Source organism: Octopus sinensis, linkage group LG4 (assembly GCF_006345805.1).
Source record: "Octopus sinensis linkage group LG4, ASM634580v1, whole genome shotgun sequence".
Lineage (NCBI taxonomy): Eukaryota > Metazoa > Mollusca > Cephalopoda > Octopoda > Octopodidae > Octopus > Octopus sinensis.
Window position 1 is genome coordinate 7,472,679 of NC_043000.1, and position 15,697 is coordinate 7,488,375.

Below are 15,697 nucleotides of genomic sequence, written 5' to 3' on the forward strand. Positions count from 1 at the left end.
TGCTAAGAACATCTGATGTTCTTCCACTCATGGTGTGATGTTTATCTCTCACTTTGCTCTACGTGGCTTCTATTTATTTGTGTGGATCGGTGCTTCGTTGGAATTCACAAAGTGAATTCTGAATAAATACCACTTATAAATCTTTTATTTATGGAGTTGCTGAATAGCATGAAATATTCCGTTTCACTTTGTGATCCTTATACTGAAAGTTTTCCTTTATCATTTATATGCAGGGTCCAGGTATCCTGTTCTTTATGGCCTGAAATAAACAATTTTTCAAGACAAGAAATAAGCTGTTCGATTCATTTTGGTTTTTGCTCAAGCAAATATATTCAACATTTAGAACAGTTTATAATATGAATTATTGTTAAGCAGTTAGGGTTCAGGGCTGGATGTAATGGGAGAGGTTGGTCATGAATGGAAACACGTATGTGTTTGGCTTATTTTTAGCACATGAGTAAAAACCTAAATAAACTGGATTTTTCTTTTAATTTTTTACTTGTTTGTCATTTGACTGGAGCACCGCCTTGAAGGGTTTTAGTCGAACGAATAAACCCTAGGACTTATTTCTTAAGCCTAGTACTTACTCTATCAGTCTCTTTTGCCGAACTGCTAAGTTACGAGGATGTAAACACACCAACACCGGTTGTCAAGCGGTGATGGGGTGGGGGTAACAAACAGACACAAAAACACAGATGTAGACATACACACATACACACACACACACACACACAATAATAATGAAATTATTGTATACAGTGCTCAGGTGCACCACAACTTGTCAGAAAGTGTGTATAAAGTATATGCAGTAATGTACAAATGACTGGAAAGTGAATAGTGTATGAGTCAGATACATGCTTGCGTGTGTATGGAGGGGAGAAAATCAGGTGTAGTGTCCGCGAATCTCAGGAAGCATGGAAGTTTTGAAGGATGCAGTGCTCCGACATGATGAATTTCTTTCAGTTTCTGTCTACCAGATCCACCCACAAGGCTTTGATCTGCTTGAGGCTATTGTAGAAAGCATTTGCCCAAGGTGCCATGCAATGAGACTGAACCTGGAACCATGTGGTTGGAAGCAAGCTTCTTTCCACACAGCCACGCCTGCGCCTTTTGTTTTGGAATATTTCTATTTCAGACTGTGAGGTATGGGTTCCCCCTTCCCAGGCTCCTTCTCCAGTTATTTTCTATAACTTCCTTCAGCCATTCCTCTCTAATTACTAACTGAAAAAAATACAATCGAAACATTCTAATTAACTTGCAAACAAAAAATAAAAAAAAAATATGATCAAGTATAGATGCAGGTGTGGCTGTGTGGTAAGAAGCTTGCTTCCCAACCACAAGCTTCCAGGTTCAGTCCTACTACGTGGCACCTTGGCCTACTGTAGCCTCATGCAGACCAAAGCCTTGTGAGTGGATTTGGTTGATGGAAATGTTTACATGCTACCAAGGTGGCACTGGCATCGACCACACTCGAATGGTACTTTTTACATGCCACCAGCATGGGTGCCAGTCACATGGCACTGGCACTGGCCATGCTTGAATTTTGCTGTTTCTGTTCCACTGGCACGGGTGCCGGTCAGGTGGCACTAGCATTGACCATGCTCGAATGGTACTTTTTACGTTCCACCAGCATGGGAGCCAGTGTGACAGCATTTGCATCGACCACACTCGAATGGTACTTTTTACATGCCACCAGCATGGGTGCCTCTCAGGCGGCACTGGCACTGGCCATGCTCAAATTGTGCTTTTTCTGTGCCACTGGCTTGGGTGCCAGTCAGGTGGCACTGGCATCAGCCACGACTATGTTTTCACTTGACTCAACATGTCTTCTCAAGCACAGCATATTGCCTGATGATTGAAGGGTACTTTTAAATGGGCCACATATATGTACACATACATACATTGGGCTTCTTTCAATTTCCGTCTACTAAATCTAGTCACAAGGCTTTGGTTGACTTGAAGCTATAGCAGAAGACATTCGAACAAGGTGCTACACAATAAAACGGAACTCAAAATCACATGCTTAGGAAATGAACTTCTTAACCACAGCAATATCTGCATCTTAAATACATACAGACATATATACAAACATACATTACACGCACACACACACATACACACACACACACACACACACACACACACACACACACACACACACACACACGTAATCTATTATTCTATTATTTTTACTTGGTTCAGATGTTAATTGTGATTCTCTCTTCTCTCGTAATTTATCTTGCAGACTGTTTCAAAGATGTATTTTTCCATACTGTTTGTAGCAACAAATGGTAAGTTGAGAAAACCTCATTAATTCATTTTCTTAATTAACCAATTATACACAAAATTGTTGAAATATTTATTGGTGCATGATGCAGCCTGCAGCTCACTGGATCCTGTTAAGCCATCCATCAGCATGGAAAATGGACATTAAATGATGATGTGATGATGATGATGATTGCCAATAAAAGATGGCTGAATGATTATGTTAAGTTGTTATTTAGCCCCATTTTACTCTTGATCAAAGACGTTCCAGTCATGGCCACTTCAACTTTTCCAGACATTGACTACATTATCCTCTGTCCATTTTTAAAATTGTAGGGTATGGTATGAGAAAGTTTTGGCTGCTATTTCTAGTAGAAAAAGCAGCTACATACAGACTTCTTTGGTGGTTTATGATTATTGAGGTATAGAAGTTATTGATGTAGGATGTTCTGAAGTCTTGGTGTTTTGATGGAGCAAGGGTCAATTTTCAAAAGAGAACATTTCACAAATTCAACAGTCAATCAATCAATTGATATTTTATCTTCATTGTTGTGTAGTCTGAGGTCAAACTCGATTATGAGAGTCTTATTATCAAAGATATTCCAGCTGTGACCAGTAAATTTCTTCTTCTGTCATAGTGTATCTAGGGCTACATTATCGAATGTGTCTTTTGCTTCTTAAAACAGTGTGGTGTGTGACTTGAAGGAGATATTGGTTCTTATTTCAATCAGGGCAGGCAAGCAGCTACATTGATTTTTCCTCAACTTGACTAATTACTCTTACTCTTTTACTTGTTTCAGTCATTTGACTGCGGCCATGCTGGAGCACCGCCTTTAGTCGAGCAAATCGACCCTGGGACTTATTCTTTGTAAGCCTAGTACTTATTCTATCGGTCTGTTTTGCCGAACCGCTAAGTTACGGGGGACATAAACACACCAGCATCGGTTGTCAAGCAATGCTAGGGGGACAAACACAGACACCCGAGCACACACACATATATATATATACATATATACGACGGGCTTCTTTCAGTTTCCGTCTACCAAATCCACTCACAAGGCTTTGGTCAGCCTGAGGCTATAGTAGAAGACACTTGCCCAAGGTGCCACGTAGTAGGACTGAACCCTGAACCATGTGGTTGGTAAGCAAGCTACTTACCACACAGCCACTCCTTACCCTGTATAAATTCATTGTTATAAGGGTGATAAAGTTTTGACTGATCTCACAGCAATGAATCAAATCTGGGGTGTCCAATACAACTCCAAAACAGCATGACTGTGTTTTCATGGCATCTGTATCAGAAAAATTCTTGTAGATAAGTTGGAAACAGAGTATCTGAGGTTCCACACATGATGCTGTGATATTTATTATCTGCTCTATGTGGCTTCTGTAGTGATTCTTGTGGTGTATTCTTGCATCACTGAGATCCACAAAGCGCCTTGACCAAAGCCATGGGAATTCAAAGACCACTTTGAATTCTTCTATTTACATAGAGTATTGAATTGTGTCAAATATTCCACTTTCACTTTGTGATCATAAACTAAAAGTTTACCTTTATGATGTCTTACCAGGGCTCAGGTATCCTATTCTTTATTGTCTGAAACAAAAAAGAAATTATCAAGACAAGAAATAAGCAGTATGATTCATTCACCTGTATACCACTTACCCATGTGACAGTTCTTATTTCAGTGCTTATTACCTGTCTATTTGAAATTGATCCCTTGAATTATAACCCAGGCCCCTTAACAACTCAAGTCATAACACCTTCTTAGAAATTTTCACCATCATCATCTTTTAATGTTTACTTTTTCCATGGCTTGCTTGCATCAGAGAAAATTTGTTGAGGCAGATTTTCTATAGCTGGATACCCTTCTTATCACCAATCCTCACCTGTTTTCAAGCCAGGTAATATTTCCCTTGGTTCTTTGAATATAGACACCACAATGGCTGATTATGATTTCATAGAAGGTTGCAAATGGATCACACTGCTTGTATGATTGGTGATGTTTGTTGACAGCTATCATATGATGTGAAGAGAAAGAGAGACAACACACACAGATCCCCCCACACACACAATCCATGCACACATGCACATACACACATATATATATATAACATACACATACAATCCATGCACACATACACATATAAAATATGCTGCTTTCAGTTTTCATCCACCAAATCCATTCCCATGGCTTTGGTCAAATCTGATGCGCATGTGCCTCTGGAGAGGACGCATCAGTTTACTTAGCTGTTTGGCATGGATACCTGATCTTATGGACAAAGAACAATAAACTTGGCATAACTATGTCGTAAAAAGCTTGCTTCCCAACCACAAAGATTGGGTTGAGGAATAATTCATGAATGTTTTTTCAAATTTATTTTAAACAAAAAAACTACAACAAATTAATCAATAATATACTTACACCTACATATAATTACATATAGTTTTCTAATATATAAATATTCTATTTTAATTTGAAAACATAGATATCTCTTTGCAAGATTTTTGATCTGAAACCAATTGTTTGAAACCAATATTGTTGTTATTCTAGAAACATCTTACTGTTAAAGCCTTTATAGATTTTAGTTATATGACTCTTCCAAAATGTAGCAACAACTCTATTCAGTTAGTTTCTAAAATGTAACCCCCAAATATGATGCAAATTGTAACATTTCTAAGTTGGAAATCTAATGCCTTATTCAGTCGGCCTGTTTACCTTTGCAAGTTAAAAAAGTTGGAAATTATGCGTCCCAAATACAGTTTTCAGACTTCTACTATAGTCTTGGGCTAACCAAAGTCTTGTGAGTAGATTTGGTTGACAGAAACTGAAAGAAGCTTGCTAAATCTATGTCTGTTAGTATATGAGTGTGTATTTGTGTCTCCTTGTTCTGATGTTAAGTGATGGTTGTAAGTAAGTGTCACCACCATACAGCCATGTTATTCATATCTAGTCTTCCATATAAACATATTAAGCCAAGGGGAAACATTACCTTATTTGAAAACAAGTGAGATTTGGTGACAGGAAGGGTGTCTGACCATAGAAAATCTGCCTCGATGAATTCCATCTGCTCCATGCAAACATGCAAAAATAGAAGTTAGAATGACAATATGGTGTTTCTTTTAAAAAGGCACAGGCATGTTTGTGTGGTTAAGAAGTTTGCTTCTCAACCATGTGGTTTCAGGTTCAATCCTATTGGGCAGCACCTTGGGCAAGTGTTTTTTACTTATGGGGCTGAACTAATGATGGGCTTCTTTCAGTTTCCATCAATCAAATTCCAAAATGCAACACCAATTTTGTTACTTAGATTAATTCCATTCTTCTTATAACTGTTGGTCATTCGATTTTTTGTTTTGCTTTATCTGTAGACTGTGTGCAGTGTGACATTGAATATCCTAAATTTCTGGCAGCATCCCAACCATTCCACTCTGATCCACAGATCTATTTTGGCCATGTTACTGATTCTGAACTTATCAAAAGTTTCGGGGTTACTGAGTATCCATCAATTGTCTACTATCAACCAGGCAGTGAATCACCATCTATGTAAGTCTTTGTGGTTCCTTTTTTTAAAATTTCATGCTTGTTTTTTGTTCCAGATATTTCCTCTTTTCCGCTTACATAAATCACTTACATCATCCATCATCCATCATAATCATCATCATCATAGTTACCATCAACATCATCACACAAGAACTTCCGGCGGTTTATTTTTTGTTTGTCACTGTTATTTATGATAACCCTAACCCTAAAACCTTAACCCTAACCCTAAAACCCTAACTCAAAAATCCTAACCTTAAAACCAAAACCAGTACAAATGCATGAACGATTTCATAAATAACAGTGACAAACGAAAAATACACCACTGATAGTTGTTGATAAACAATGGCAGTAATTTTATTCAGCTGAATACACGTCATTGATTGGTTGAAATTACCGAAATACGAATACTTTAATGTGAAATTACTTCGTAAATATAAGTTTTTCTCAAAAATGCTAAAAGTAACAGATGTTTTATATGACACATTCTACCAGTGTCCGAAGTTTGAAAGGGTTTAGTTACAAAAAATTATTCTGTTGGTCAAAAGGTAAAGATCCGATTATTCTGACAAATGCAATGCTTATTCATTCACATTGTTTTCATTTAATCATGCATTATCTCAAAGCTTCAAGATTACGATGATGTCATCATCATCAGCTAATGTCTTTTTTCCATGCTGGCAAGGGTTGAACGGTTTGATTGGAGCTGGTAAGGTCAGAGGCTGTATCATGCTCCATTGTCAGTTCAGGAATGGTTTCTATAGCTGGATGCTCTTCCTAATGCTAGCCACACCACTGAGTACTGGGTACTTTTTATGTGGCACTAGCATCAGTACTTTTAATGTGGCACCAGCATGAATGCTCTTTATGTGGCACCAGCACCTGTGCTTTTTATGTGGCACAATTCTGCTGTGGAGGATAGGTAGGCCTTCGTGATGTGATTTGATATTTTTAGAATAACATTGCAAGGTTAGTGTGAGAGACCAGATGTGGCCAGTCTGGACATAAAACAGATACAATATTTGTACTGGATATGGTCGGTTTAAATGCTAAATAGTTAATGCTTAGTGACTCTCTCAAATCACCAATGCTTTGCCTTTCATGCAAATGAACATTGATCATTCATTAATTCTTAATCAATCCATTTTCATCCAGCCTCTTGCAGATCTTCGGAATTTAATGCTCATATCTCATAACCAAGCAGCATCCTCTTTCTTGGATGTGCTTCATACAATCTTCCCTTTGCATGTGTGTGTATGTTTGTAGAGAGAGAGAGAGAGAGAGATTTTGTTGTCAACAGTTTTAATGCCTCTTTTTTTATTGTTGTTGTTCTGATTCAGTAAAAGTCTAATTGACACCTGATGCCGTTTCAGAGATTTTTCTGGGAGCAGGGAACTGACATGATCGATCGCTGAAATTAAACTTTACTATTATAGCTATCAAGCAGAAATCTGATCTCTGGAGTGTGCCGTATTTACTGGCTTGGAATATTCTTCCAGATTAGTTTAGCTTTTCTTGATTGATTGATTCGTAAACGGAAGGGGAAGAAGAGTGAAGAATAAAGTTGCTAGCGAGTTAAAAGTATTCTCAGCCTAAAAAAGTTTGTTCTTTTAATAGAATTTTATATTGGAATTTAGTATCATGACTACTACTGCCTCTTCCCACACATCTCTAGCAATGAGCCAATGAAGGAGCTTGACCTAGTAGAAACAGCAGTTAAATCACCCTCAAATTGCACCCTTTCATCTTAAAAAAATGAAGAAAAGCAATATTTCATCTGCCGTTATGTTCTGAGTTCTAATTCCGCGAGGTTGACTTTGCCTTTCATCCTTTCGGGGTTGATAAATTAAGTGCCAGTTACATACTGGGGTTGATGTGATCGACTTAATCCATTTGTCCCCTCTGTGTTTAGCCCTTTGTGGGTAGTAAAGAAATAGGTATTTTGTCTGCCGCTATGTTCTGAGTTCAAATTCCGCTGAGGTTGACTTTGCCTTTCATCCTTTCGGGGTCGATTAAATAAGTACCAGTTACGCACTGGGGGTCGATCTAATTGACTTAATCCCTTTGTCTGTCCTTGTTTATCCCCTCTGTGTTTAGCCCCTTGTGGGCAATAAAGAAATAAAAATATTAATGATGAGGATATTCTGCTGAGGTCGACTTTGCCTTTCATCATTTTGGGATTGATAAAATAGGTACCAGTTGAACACTGGGGTCAATGTAATTGACTTACTCCCTCCCCCAAAATTTCTGGCCTTGCGCCAAAATTTGAAACCAATATTAATGATGTGGATGATGATGATGATATTATAATGAGTGGATTTGGTTCAAATTATTATTCTTCACAGACATATAAAGCTTAGCCTGTATCTAAAATTGAATCAATAAGTTTAATAGTGTATTTACTTCATACTACAAAAAAGAAAATTAGATTTTAATCAAGATAAATATTCCATTATCACCAACTCCTCACAGTAGCTGTTTCATCACAGTTAAGTCATCAGTTATCTGTTTGCCAGAAGCCATCTCATACAACATTCTCTGTATTTTACACAATTTCAAAAATTCCTGTTAGTTGCTCTTATTAAAGTAAGTTATCTCTCGTATTTGGTGTTTTTAGATTGTAAACACTCTGAGAAGGAAGTTTTGTTTTCTAATCGTATAGATAATCTCAGTTAATCAATCTTCTCCACTCACTATGGTACATATGTGAGACCCCACTATATTGGTGTTAAGAAGAGCACTCCCCTAAGGTATTTTCTCTCTGCTAAAAGAGAATGATTTGATTTATATAATAACATTTTTGTTGTTTCATATTAGTGTTCTTCTTCATCATCATCATCGTTGTCGTTATCCTCCTCCTCTTCCTCCTCCGTCTGTTTTCCATGCTGGCATGGGTTAGATGGTTTGACAGGATTTGGCAAGGCCAGGAGCCACACCAGGTTCCATAGTCTGTTTTGGTTTGGTTTCTACGCCTGGATGCCTTTTCTAATACCAACCACACTACAGAGTGTGCTGGGTGCTTTTTATGTGACACCATCACCAGTACTTTTTATGTGGCACCAGCACTTTTTACATGGCACCGTGGCTTTTAGATCTCAGTTCTGTTGTGGGTAGGTCTTCTTGAGTGCAGCAATGCATGACTTACCTCTGTCTTCTGTCTTCTCTTTGTAAGGTTCAGTATTTTGAGATCGAGCTTCAATGCTTCGTCACATGTCTTGCTTTTCCACAACTTCCCTCCACTTTAACTGATCAACTCTTCTTTATGCAACTGTCCTCATCCCATGATCAAACCAATGCAGTCTCCTCTCTTGCACACTACATATAATTCCTCTTATGCACAACCTCTCTCTCTCTCAATACACTAGTGCTCTGTTGCACATGCACACTGACATCACACATCCAGTTGCGCATACTAGTTTTGTTCCTCTCTAGCCTTCACATGTCCTCTGCATTCAGAGCTCACACATCACTACCTTCTATCATTGAAGTTTGTACACATGCATCATACAATCTTTCCTTCATTTGGATTGGGCACCATACAATCTTTCCTTCACTTTGTTGCCAACAAAAGTTACCATTTGTAGGAGCAATACTAACCATCCTTATGTAACAAGTCTGTGATTGCAAACTGTGGTTGCGATTTTGAATTTATTGATACCACCAGCAAAGTATAAATATTAATCTTGTAAATATTGTGGAACTATTTTTATTGATTTTTTTTTCTCCCATAATAACTACCTTTCACATTAAGTATATTTATGGCGTAATTTCCTCTTTCCATTTCTTTGAATTCATCATCATTGCCATCATCAACATCATTTAATGTCTGCTTTCCATGCTGGCATGGGTTGGATGGTTTGACAGGAGCGATGGTTAGGCGGCGAGCTGGCAGAAACGTTAGCACGCCGGGCGAAATGCTTAGTGGTATTTCGTCTGCCGTTACGTTCTGAGTTCAAATTCCGCCGAGGTCGACTTTGCCTTTCATCCTTTCGGGGTCGATAAATTAAGTACCACTTACGCACTGGGGTCGATATAATCGACTTAATCCCCTTGTCTGTCCTTGTTTGTCCCCTCTATGTTTAGCCCCTTGTGGGTAGTAAAGAAATAGGTTTGACAGGAGCTGGCAAGCCAGAGGACTGTACAAGGCTCTACTGTCTGTTTTGGCATGGTTTTTATGGCTGTATGCCCTTCCTAATGTCAACCACTTTACAGCATGGACTGGGTGCTTTTTATATGGCACAAGCTGCAGTGAGGTCACCAAATAATTTACAAGACAAGACTATTTTATTTTACCATCACAGTTAAAATATGTATTAATTTTAAGAAGACTGAAATCCATATCCTATAACCAACCCTGACTAACTTAGATCTCAAGTGACTATGTTTTATCTAGATCAGTACTTCTCAACCATTTTTTTGTACCTATGGACCCCGTTTTTTACTTGGATTGAAACCCCCTACTCATCCAATGTTTAAAAAATATCATATATTTTTATAACCAAATATTATTAAGAATTGTATTAAAAAATTGTTAAAATATTTTGTGTATTATAGGAATTTAACTAATTTGTTGCTGATAAATTTTAATGACAAACTCTTATACGGACCTCTAAGGGCCATATGGACCCCTGTAGCACTGCCTTTATTTGAACAAATTGATTCTAGGACCTATTTTTTGTAAGCCTAGCAATTATTCTATTAGTCACTTTTGCCAAACCACTAAGTTATGGGGACGTAAACACCAGTATTGGTTGTCAAGAAATGGTAGGGGGCACAAACACAGACACACAAGCACACACACACATGCACACACACACACACAAACACACACACACACACACACAAGCACACACACACACACACACACACGACAGGCTTTTTTCAGTTTCCATCTACAAAATCGACTCGCAAGGCTTTGGTCAGCCTGAGGCTATAGTTGAAGAGATTTGGCCAAGGTGCCACACAGTGGGACTGAACTGGGAACCATGTGGTTGTTAAGCAAGCTACTTGCCTCACAGCCATGCCTACACCTTGCCATACAGCCATGTCCGTGCCTCCCACACAGCCAAGCTTGCACCTGTATATATATATATATATATATATATATACACACACACACACATGTATATATGTGCGTGTATCTGTTATGTGTGTGTTTGTATTTCTTTGACCTTCATGTGTGTTTATTCTCCGGTTGTAAACCACAGATTCCTGAGAGTGTCATCTGCTTGCAGTCCATCATAAAAGCATGTCCAGTCTTCTTCACATGTCTTGACATCGTGCACAATCATTGCAAACAAGACTCATTCATACAATGTGGCTTGCTTGTAAAACGTGTCCAGGCAGCTGTTTGTTGTTTCATAGACTGGGAAACTATTACCATGCTTGCTAAAACAAGTAAAGGCTGGTGACAGAATGATTATTTGGTTGTAGAGAACTCTGCCTCAACATATGCTTGTCTGACCTATGAAAGCATAGGAAAGCAGATCTTAAAATGATGATGATGATATAATTTAATGTTGTTTAGCTCCTGTTGAGTAGACTTATTCCTTTATTACCCACAAGGGGCTAAACATAGAGGGGACAAACAAGGACAGACAAACGGATTAAATCGATTGCATCGACCCCAGTGCGTAACTGGTACTTAATTTATCGACCCCGAAAGGATGAAAGGCAAAGTCGACCTTGGCGGAATGTGAACTCAAAATGTAACTGCAGATGAAATACCTATTTCTTTACTACCCACAAGGGGCTAAACACAGAGGGGACTAACAAGGACAGACAAACAGATTAAGTTGATTACATCGACCCCCAGTGCGTAACTGGTACTTAGTTTATCGACCCCGAAAGGATGAAAAGTAAAGTTGACCCGGCGGAATTTGAACTCAGAATGTAACGGCAGACGAAATACCTATTTCTTTACTGCCCACAAGGGGCTAAACACAGAGAGGACAAATAAGGACAGACAAACGGATTTAGTCAATTATATCGACTCCAGTGCATAACTGGTACTTATTTAATTGACCCCGAAAGGATGAAAGGCAAAGTCGACCTTGGTGGAATTTGAACTCAGAACGTAGTGGCAGACGAAATACCTCTAAGCATTTCGCCCGGTGTACTAACGATTCTGCCAGCTCGCCGCCTTCCTCCTGTTGAGTAGACTTGTTATTGGAGGTATTCTAGCCATGACAATCCAGTCTCTCATTCAGACAGTGGTATCTCATTGTTGCTGGCAGCTGTGGTGATGGTGGTTTTAACTAGTATCTGAGAATTTAGTTTCTTCTTTGCTGAATGCTTCCTTTATGGTGATGGCATTGATGACTGTGTAGAGCAGTTCTTGGTATCTAGGACTACGTTATACAGGTCAAATCAGATATGGGGGCATGCACCATTGCAGTGTGTAACTGAATCCATCATTTGTCGGTATCTGCTCAAGTTGTTCTGGGAAACCCTCTGAGTAGTAATGTCCCAGACAGTTTCCATGAAATACTTCCTCATCCATTGTGACCATGAGGTATGTGGCTGACTAACATGAGTGGTCACCACAGCTGGTTTCTCAGAGGAGAGAACACAGTATGTAAGATGCAACTTGGAGCAACATCACCAAACACTTCCGAATCATACAAGTAATGGAACACATTTTAGTTTCTGTTCATAGTTGTTGGCTGGAGTTGAAATCTGACCAATGGTAACCAATAATCCTGCAAAATGTTCTGGTAACAAAGGAGTTCCGAATACTTCTTCATCCACTGTGACCATGAGGTCTGGTCAACACGAGCCATCACCACTGCTGGTTTCTCAGAGAAGAGATTATGGTATGCAGGGTACAACAGAGAATTGAGCAACATGGCCAAGTGGGCTAAACTGATGCTCCTGAACCATAAAAGTAACAGGACACAGCTTCTGCATATAGTTCTAGGTTGGATTCAAAATCTGACCAAAGGGAGCCCATAATCTTGCAAAACATTCTGGTACTGAAGGAGTTCAGGTAGTCCCTAACAGCTCCAGGCATTGTCCAAGTCTTGCAATTGTAGAGCAAGTGAGGGAGGCCCAGAGGCCTGGAGATCTAAACCTTTGTCTCTTGTGTCTGCCAATATCTGCAGTATACAGTACATTATCAAGTTTTTCAAGATGCTAAGGTGTGATTCGAGGGAGATTTAGTTACTATTTATAGCAGGTCAAGTGTCCATGTAGAAGAGGATGTCTTGCTTGTTATTATGACTATTAGTTAGGTTAGTAGAAAACTACTTTTTGAAGTTATTTTCAGGTCTTTCCTTGTGAGATATGGGAAAGTTTTGTTAATTACAGTATTTTATAGACAGTTGAAAATAACTAAATGGAATATGGATGAGATGGACAGTTTTTATCTTTGCTGGAAACTGCTTAATATTGGAAGTTTTATAGAAGTATATTCTTTATGTCTTACTAGAGTTGTTCTTTACTCTATAAAATATGGCTGCCTATTTTTATTATGTATGTAGTTATGAAAACTTGCTGCTTTATTGAATTGATAATGTGTCAGTGAGGAACCAAAGAATTAATGATGTTTTTGTGTTTGTGTTGCAAAATTCTTGGTGTAAAATTATGCGTTGAATCAAGATGTTGTTGTATCTTGGTAGGATTATTTTGTTTGTAAGAAGCACATACATTGGTACCTAATACCACACTCTACTAATCTTAAAAAAGCAAAAAAAAAAGAAACCAAAAATTGAAATTAATAGTGTACAAAACAGTGTAATCTTTGATACTACTATGTCTGAATAAGAGACAGGGGCTGTCATGGTTGGAATGCCTCGATAACAGAGCTTGATTCAAGGCTAAACATCTGAACAGAAGCTGAAGAACAACAAATAGAACAATAGACCACCAGTATGACAATTCGTTTGTTAAAGGTAGTTTGGAAGCTGTTACTTCTCTTCATTGTTTTTAATATAGTTAACTAATTAACTAATCAATTGCTTGATCAATCAGTCAATCAATCAGTTGATCTGTCAGGGTCTTTTTGTTGCCATTTGCAACCTCATCAATGACATGTTCACATTAGTTCAGTTCTGTCATTGATGAAGGTGCAACTGGTGATAAAAGGATTCGGATAAACCTACTTATTGATTGATTGATTGATTGATTGATTAAACGAATAGTCTTTTAGTTAATTGATTAATTAGTTAAGTAGTTGAGACTAACAGTAATAAAGAAGTGAACTGGAACCAGTGTGTGTGTTTTGTTGGCAAAATGACTCTCCCAAGATTCAACAATTATTGGTTCATATCATATTGTTGATATTATGGTGGAGATCAAACTTCCTTTATATGTTACTGAAGAGCCAAAAGTCTCCGGATAGAAATAATACTAGTCTGTCTACAACTTGAATAATGTATTTCCATGGGTACTTTATCTCAAACACGGTGAATAGCAGAGTTGTTAGAATATTGGATAGAATGCCTTGTGTTATGCATTTTGACTGTCTGTGCTCTGAGTTCAAATCTTGTTGAGGTTAACTTTGTCGTTCATTCTGTAAGAGATGATAAAAAAGTTTCAATCTAAGGCAGTGGCTTAACCCATTAGCATTTAAAGCTGCCATATCTTATTTCTTTGCTGCCCACAAGGGGATAAACATACAGGGGACAGACAAAGGAATTATGTCGATTACATTGACCCCAGTGCATAACTGGCACTTAATTTATCGACCCCCGAAAGGATGAAAGGCAAAGTCGACCTCGGCGGAATTTTGAACTCAGAATGTAACGGCAGACGAAATACTGCTAAGCATTTCACCTGGCGTGCTAACATTCCTGCCAGCTTGCCGCCTTAAAAAAGCTGCCATATCTGGCTCAAAATATTCTACCTGTTTTATGTTCAAATTAGCCAGATCTAGCCTCTTCCGCACCTACCCTACAACATTATTCTAAATATACTCCAGGCAATTATGGAGGAATTCAAGACAGGTTGCTCCTGGGAGCTCCTCTACACTGACGACCTTGCTCTAATTGCTGAGTCACTATCAGAACTGGAGGAGAAGTTCCAGGTGTGGAAAGAGGGTTTAGAATCAAGGGGCCTTAGAGTCAACCTAGCTAAAACCAAAGTACTAATAAGTAGGAAGGTAGACAATCCACAAATATCTTCAGGAAGATGGCCCTGCTCGATCTGTAGAAAAGGTGTAGGTAGAAACTCTATAAGATGTACCCAGTGTAAGCTATGGACACATAAGAGGTGCAGCAATGTCAAAGGTAGGCTAACTGGGAAGATAGTTTTTGTATGTGGCAGATGCTCAAGAGCATTAACCTCCGAAAATCTGCAGAAAACAACTTCCGTCACTTTCCAGGGGGAATAACTAAAAGTAGTTGATAGCTTCCGTTATCTAGGTGACCAAGTCAGTAGTGGGGGTGGGTGCGCTGAAAGTGTAACTGCTAGAATAAGAATAGCCTGGGCAAAGTTTAGGGAGCTCTTACCTCTGCTGGTGACTAAAGGCCTCTCGCTCAGAGTAAAAGGCAGACTGTATGATGCATGTGTACGAACAGCCATGCTACATGGCAGTGAAACATGGGCCGTGACTACTGAGGACATGCGTAAGCTCGTGAGGAATGAAGCCAGTATGCTCCGATGGATGTGTAATGTCAGTGTCCATACTCGACAGAGCGTTAGTACTTTGAGAGAAATGTTGTACCTAAGAAGCATCAGTTGTGGTGTGCAAGAGAGACAATTGCGCTGGTATGGTCATGTGGCGAGAATGGATGAAGATAGGTGTGTGAAAAAGTGCCAATCCCTAGCAGTTGAGGGAACCCGTGGAAGAGGTAGACCCAGGAAAACCTGGGACGAGGTGGTGAAGCACGACCTTCGAACTTTAGGCCTCACTGAGGAAATGACCAGCGACCGAGACCTTTGGAAATATGCTG

At 38.9% G+C, this 15,697-nt stretch overlaps 1 protein-coding gene across 2 annotated transcripts in view; it reads left to right on the top strand.

The window, feature by feature from the left end:
- The window catches only part of LOC115211019 (protein disulfide-isomerase erp38-like), a 305,348-nt gene that overhangs the window by 2,091 nt on the left and 287,560 nt on the right, over positions 1 to 15,697 (top strand). For both annotated transcript variants that reach the window (XM_036501737.1, XM_029779865.2), the window contains exons 2-3: positions 2,246 to 2,291; positions 5,636 to 5,810. In XM_036501737.1, the coding sequence (XP_036357630.1) occupies positions 2,258 to 2,291; positions 5,636 to 5,810 (209 nt within the window). In that variant the 5' untranslated portion in view covers positions 2,246 to 2,257. The remainder of the gene's footprint in view (positions 1 to 2,245; positions 2,292 to 5,635; positions 5,811 to 15,697) is intronic.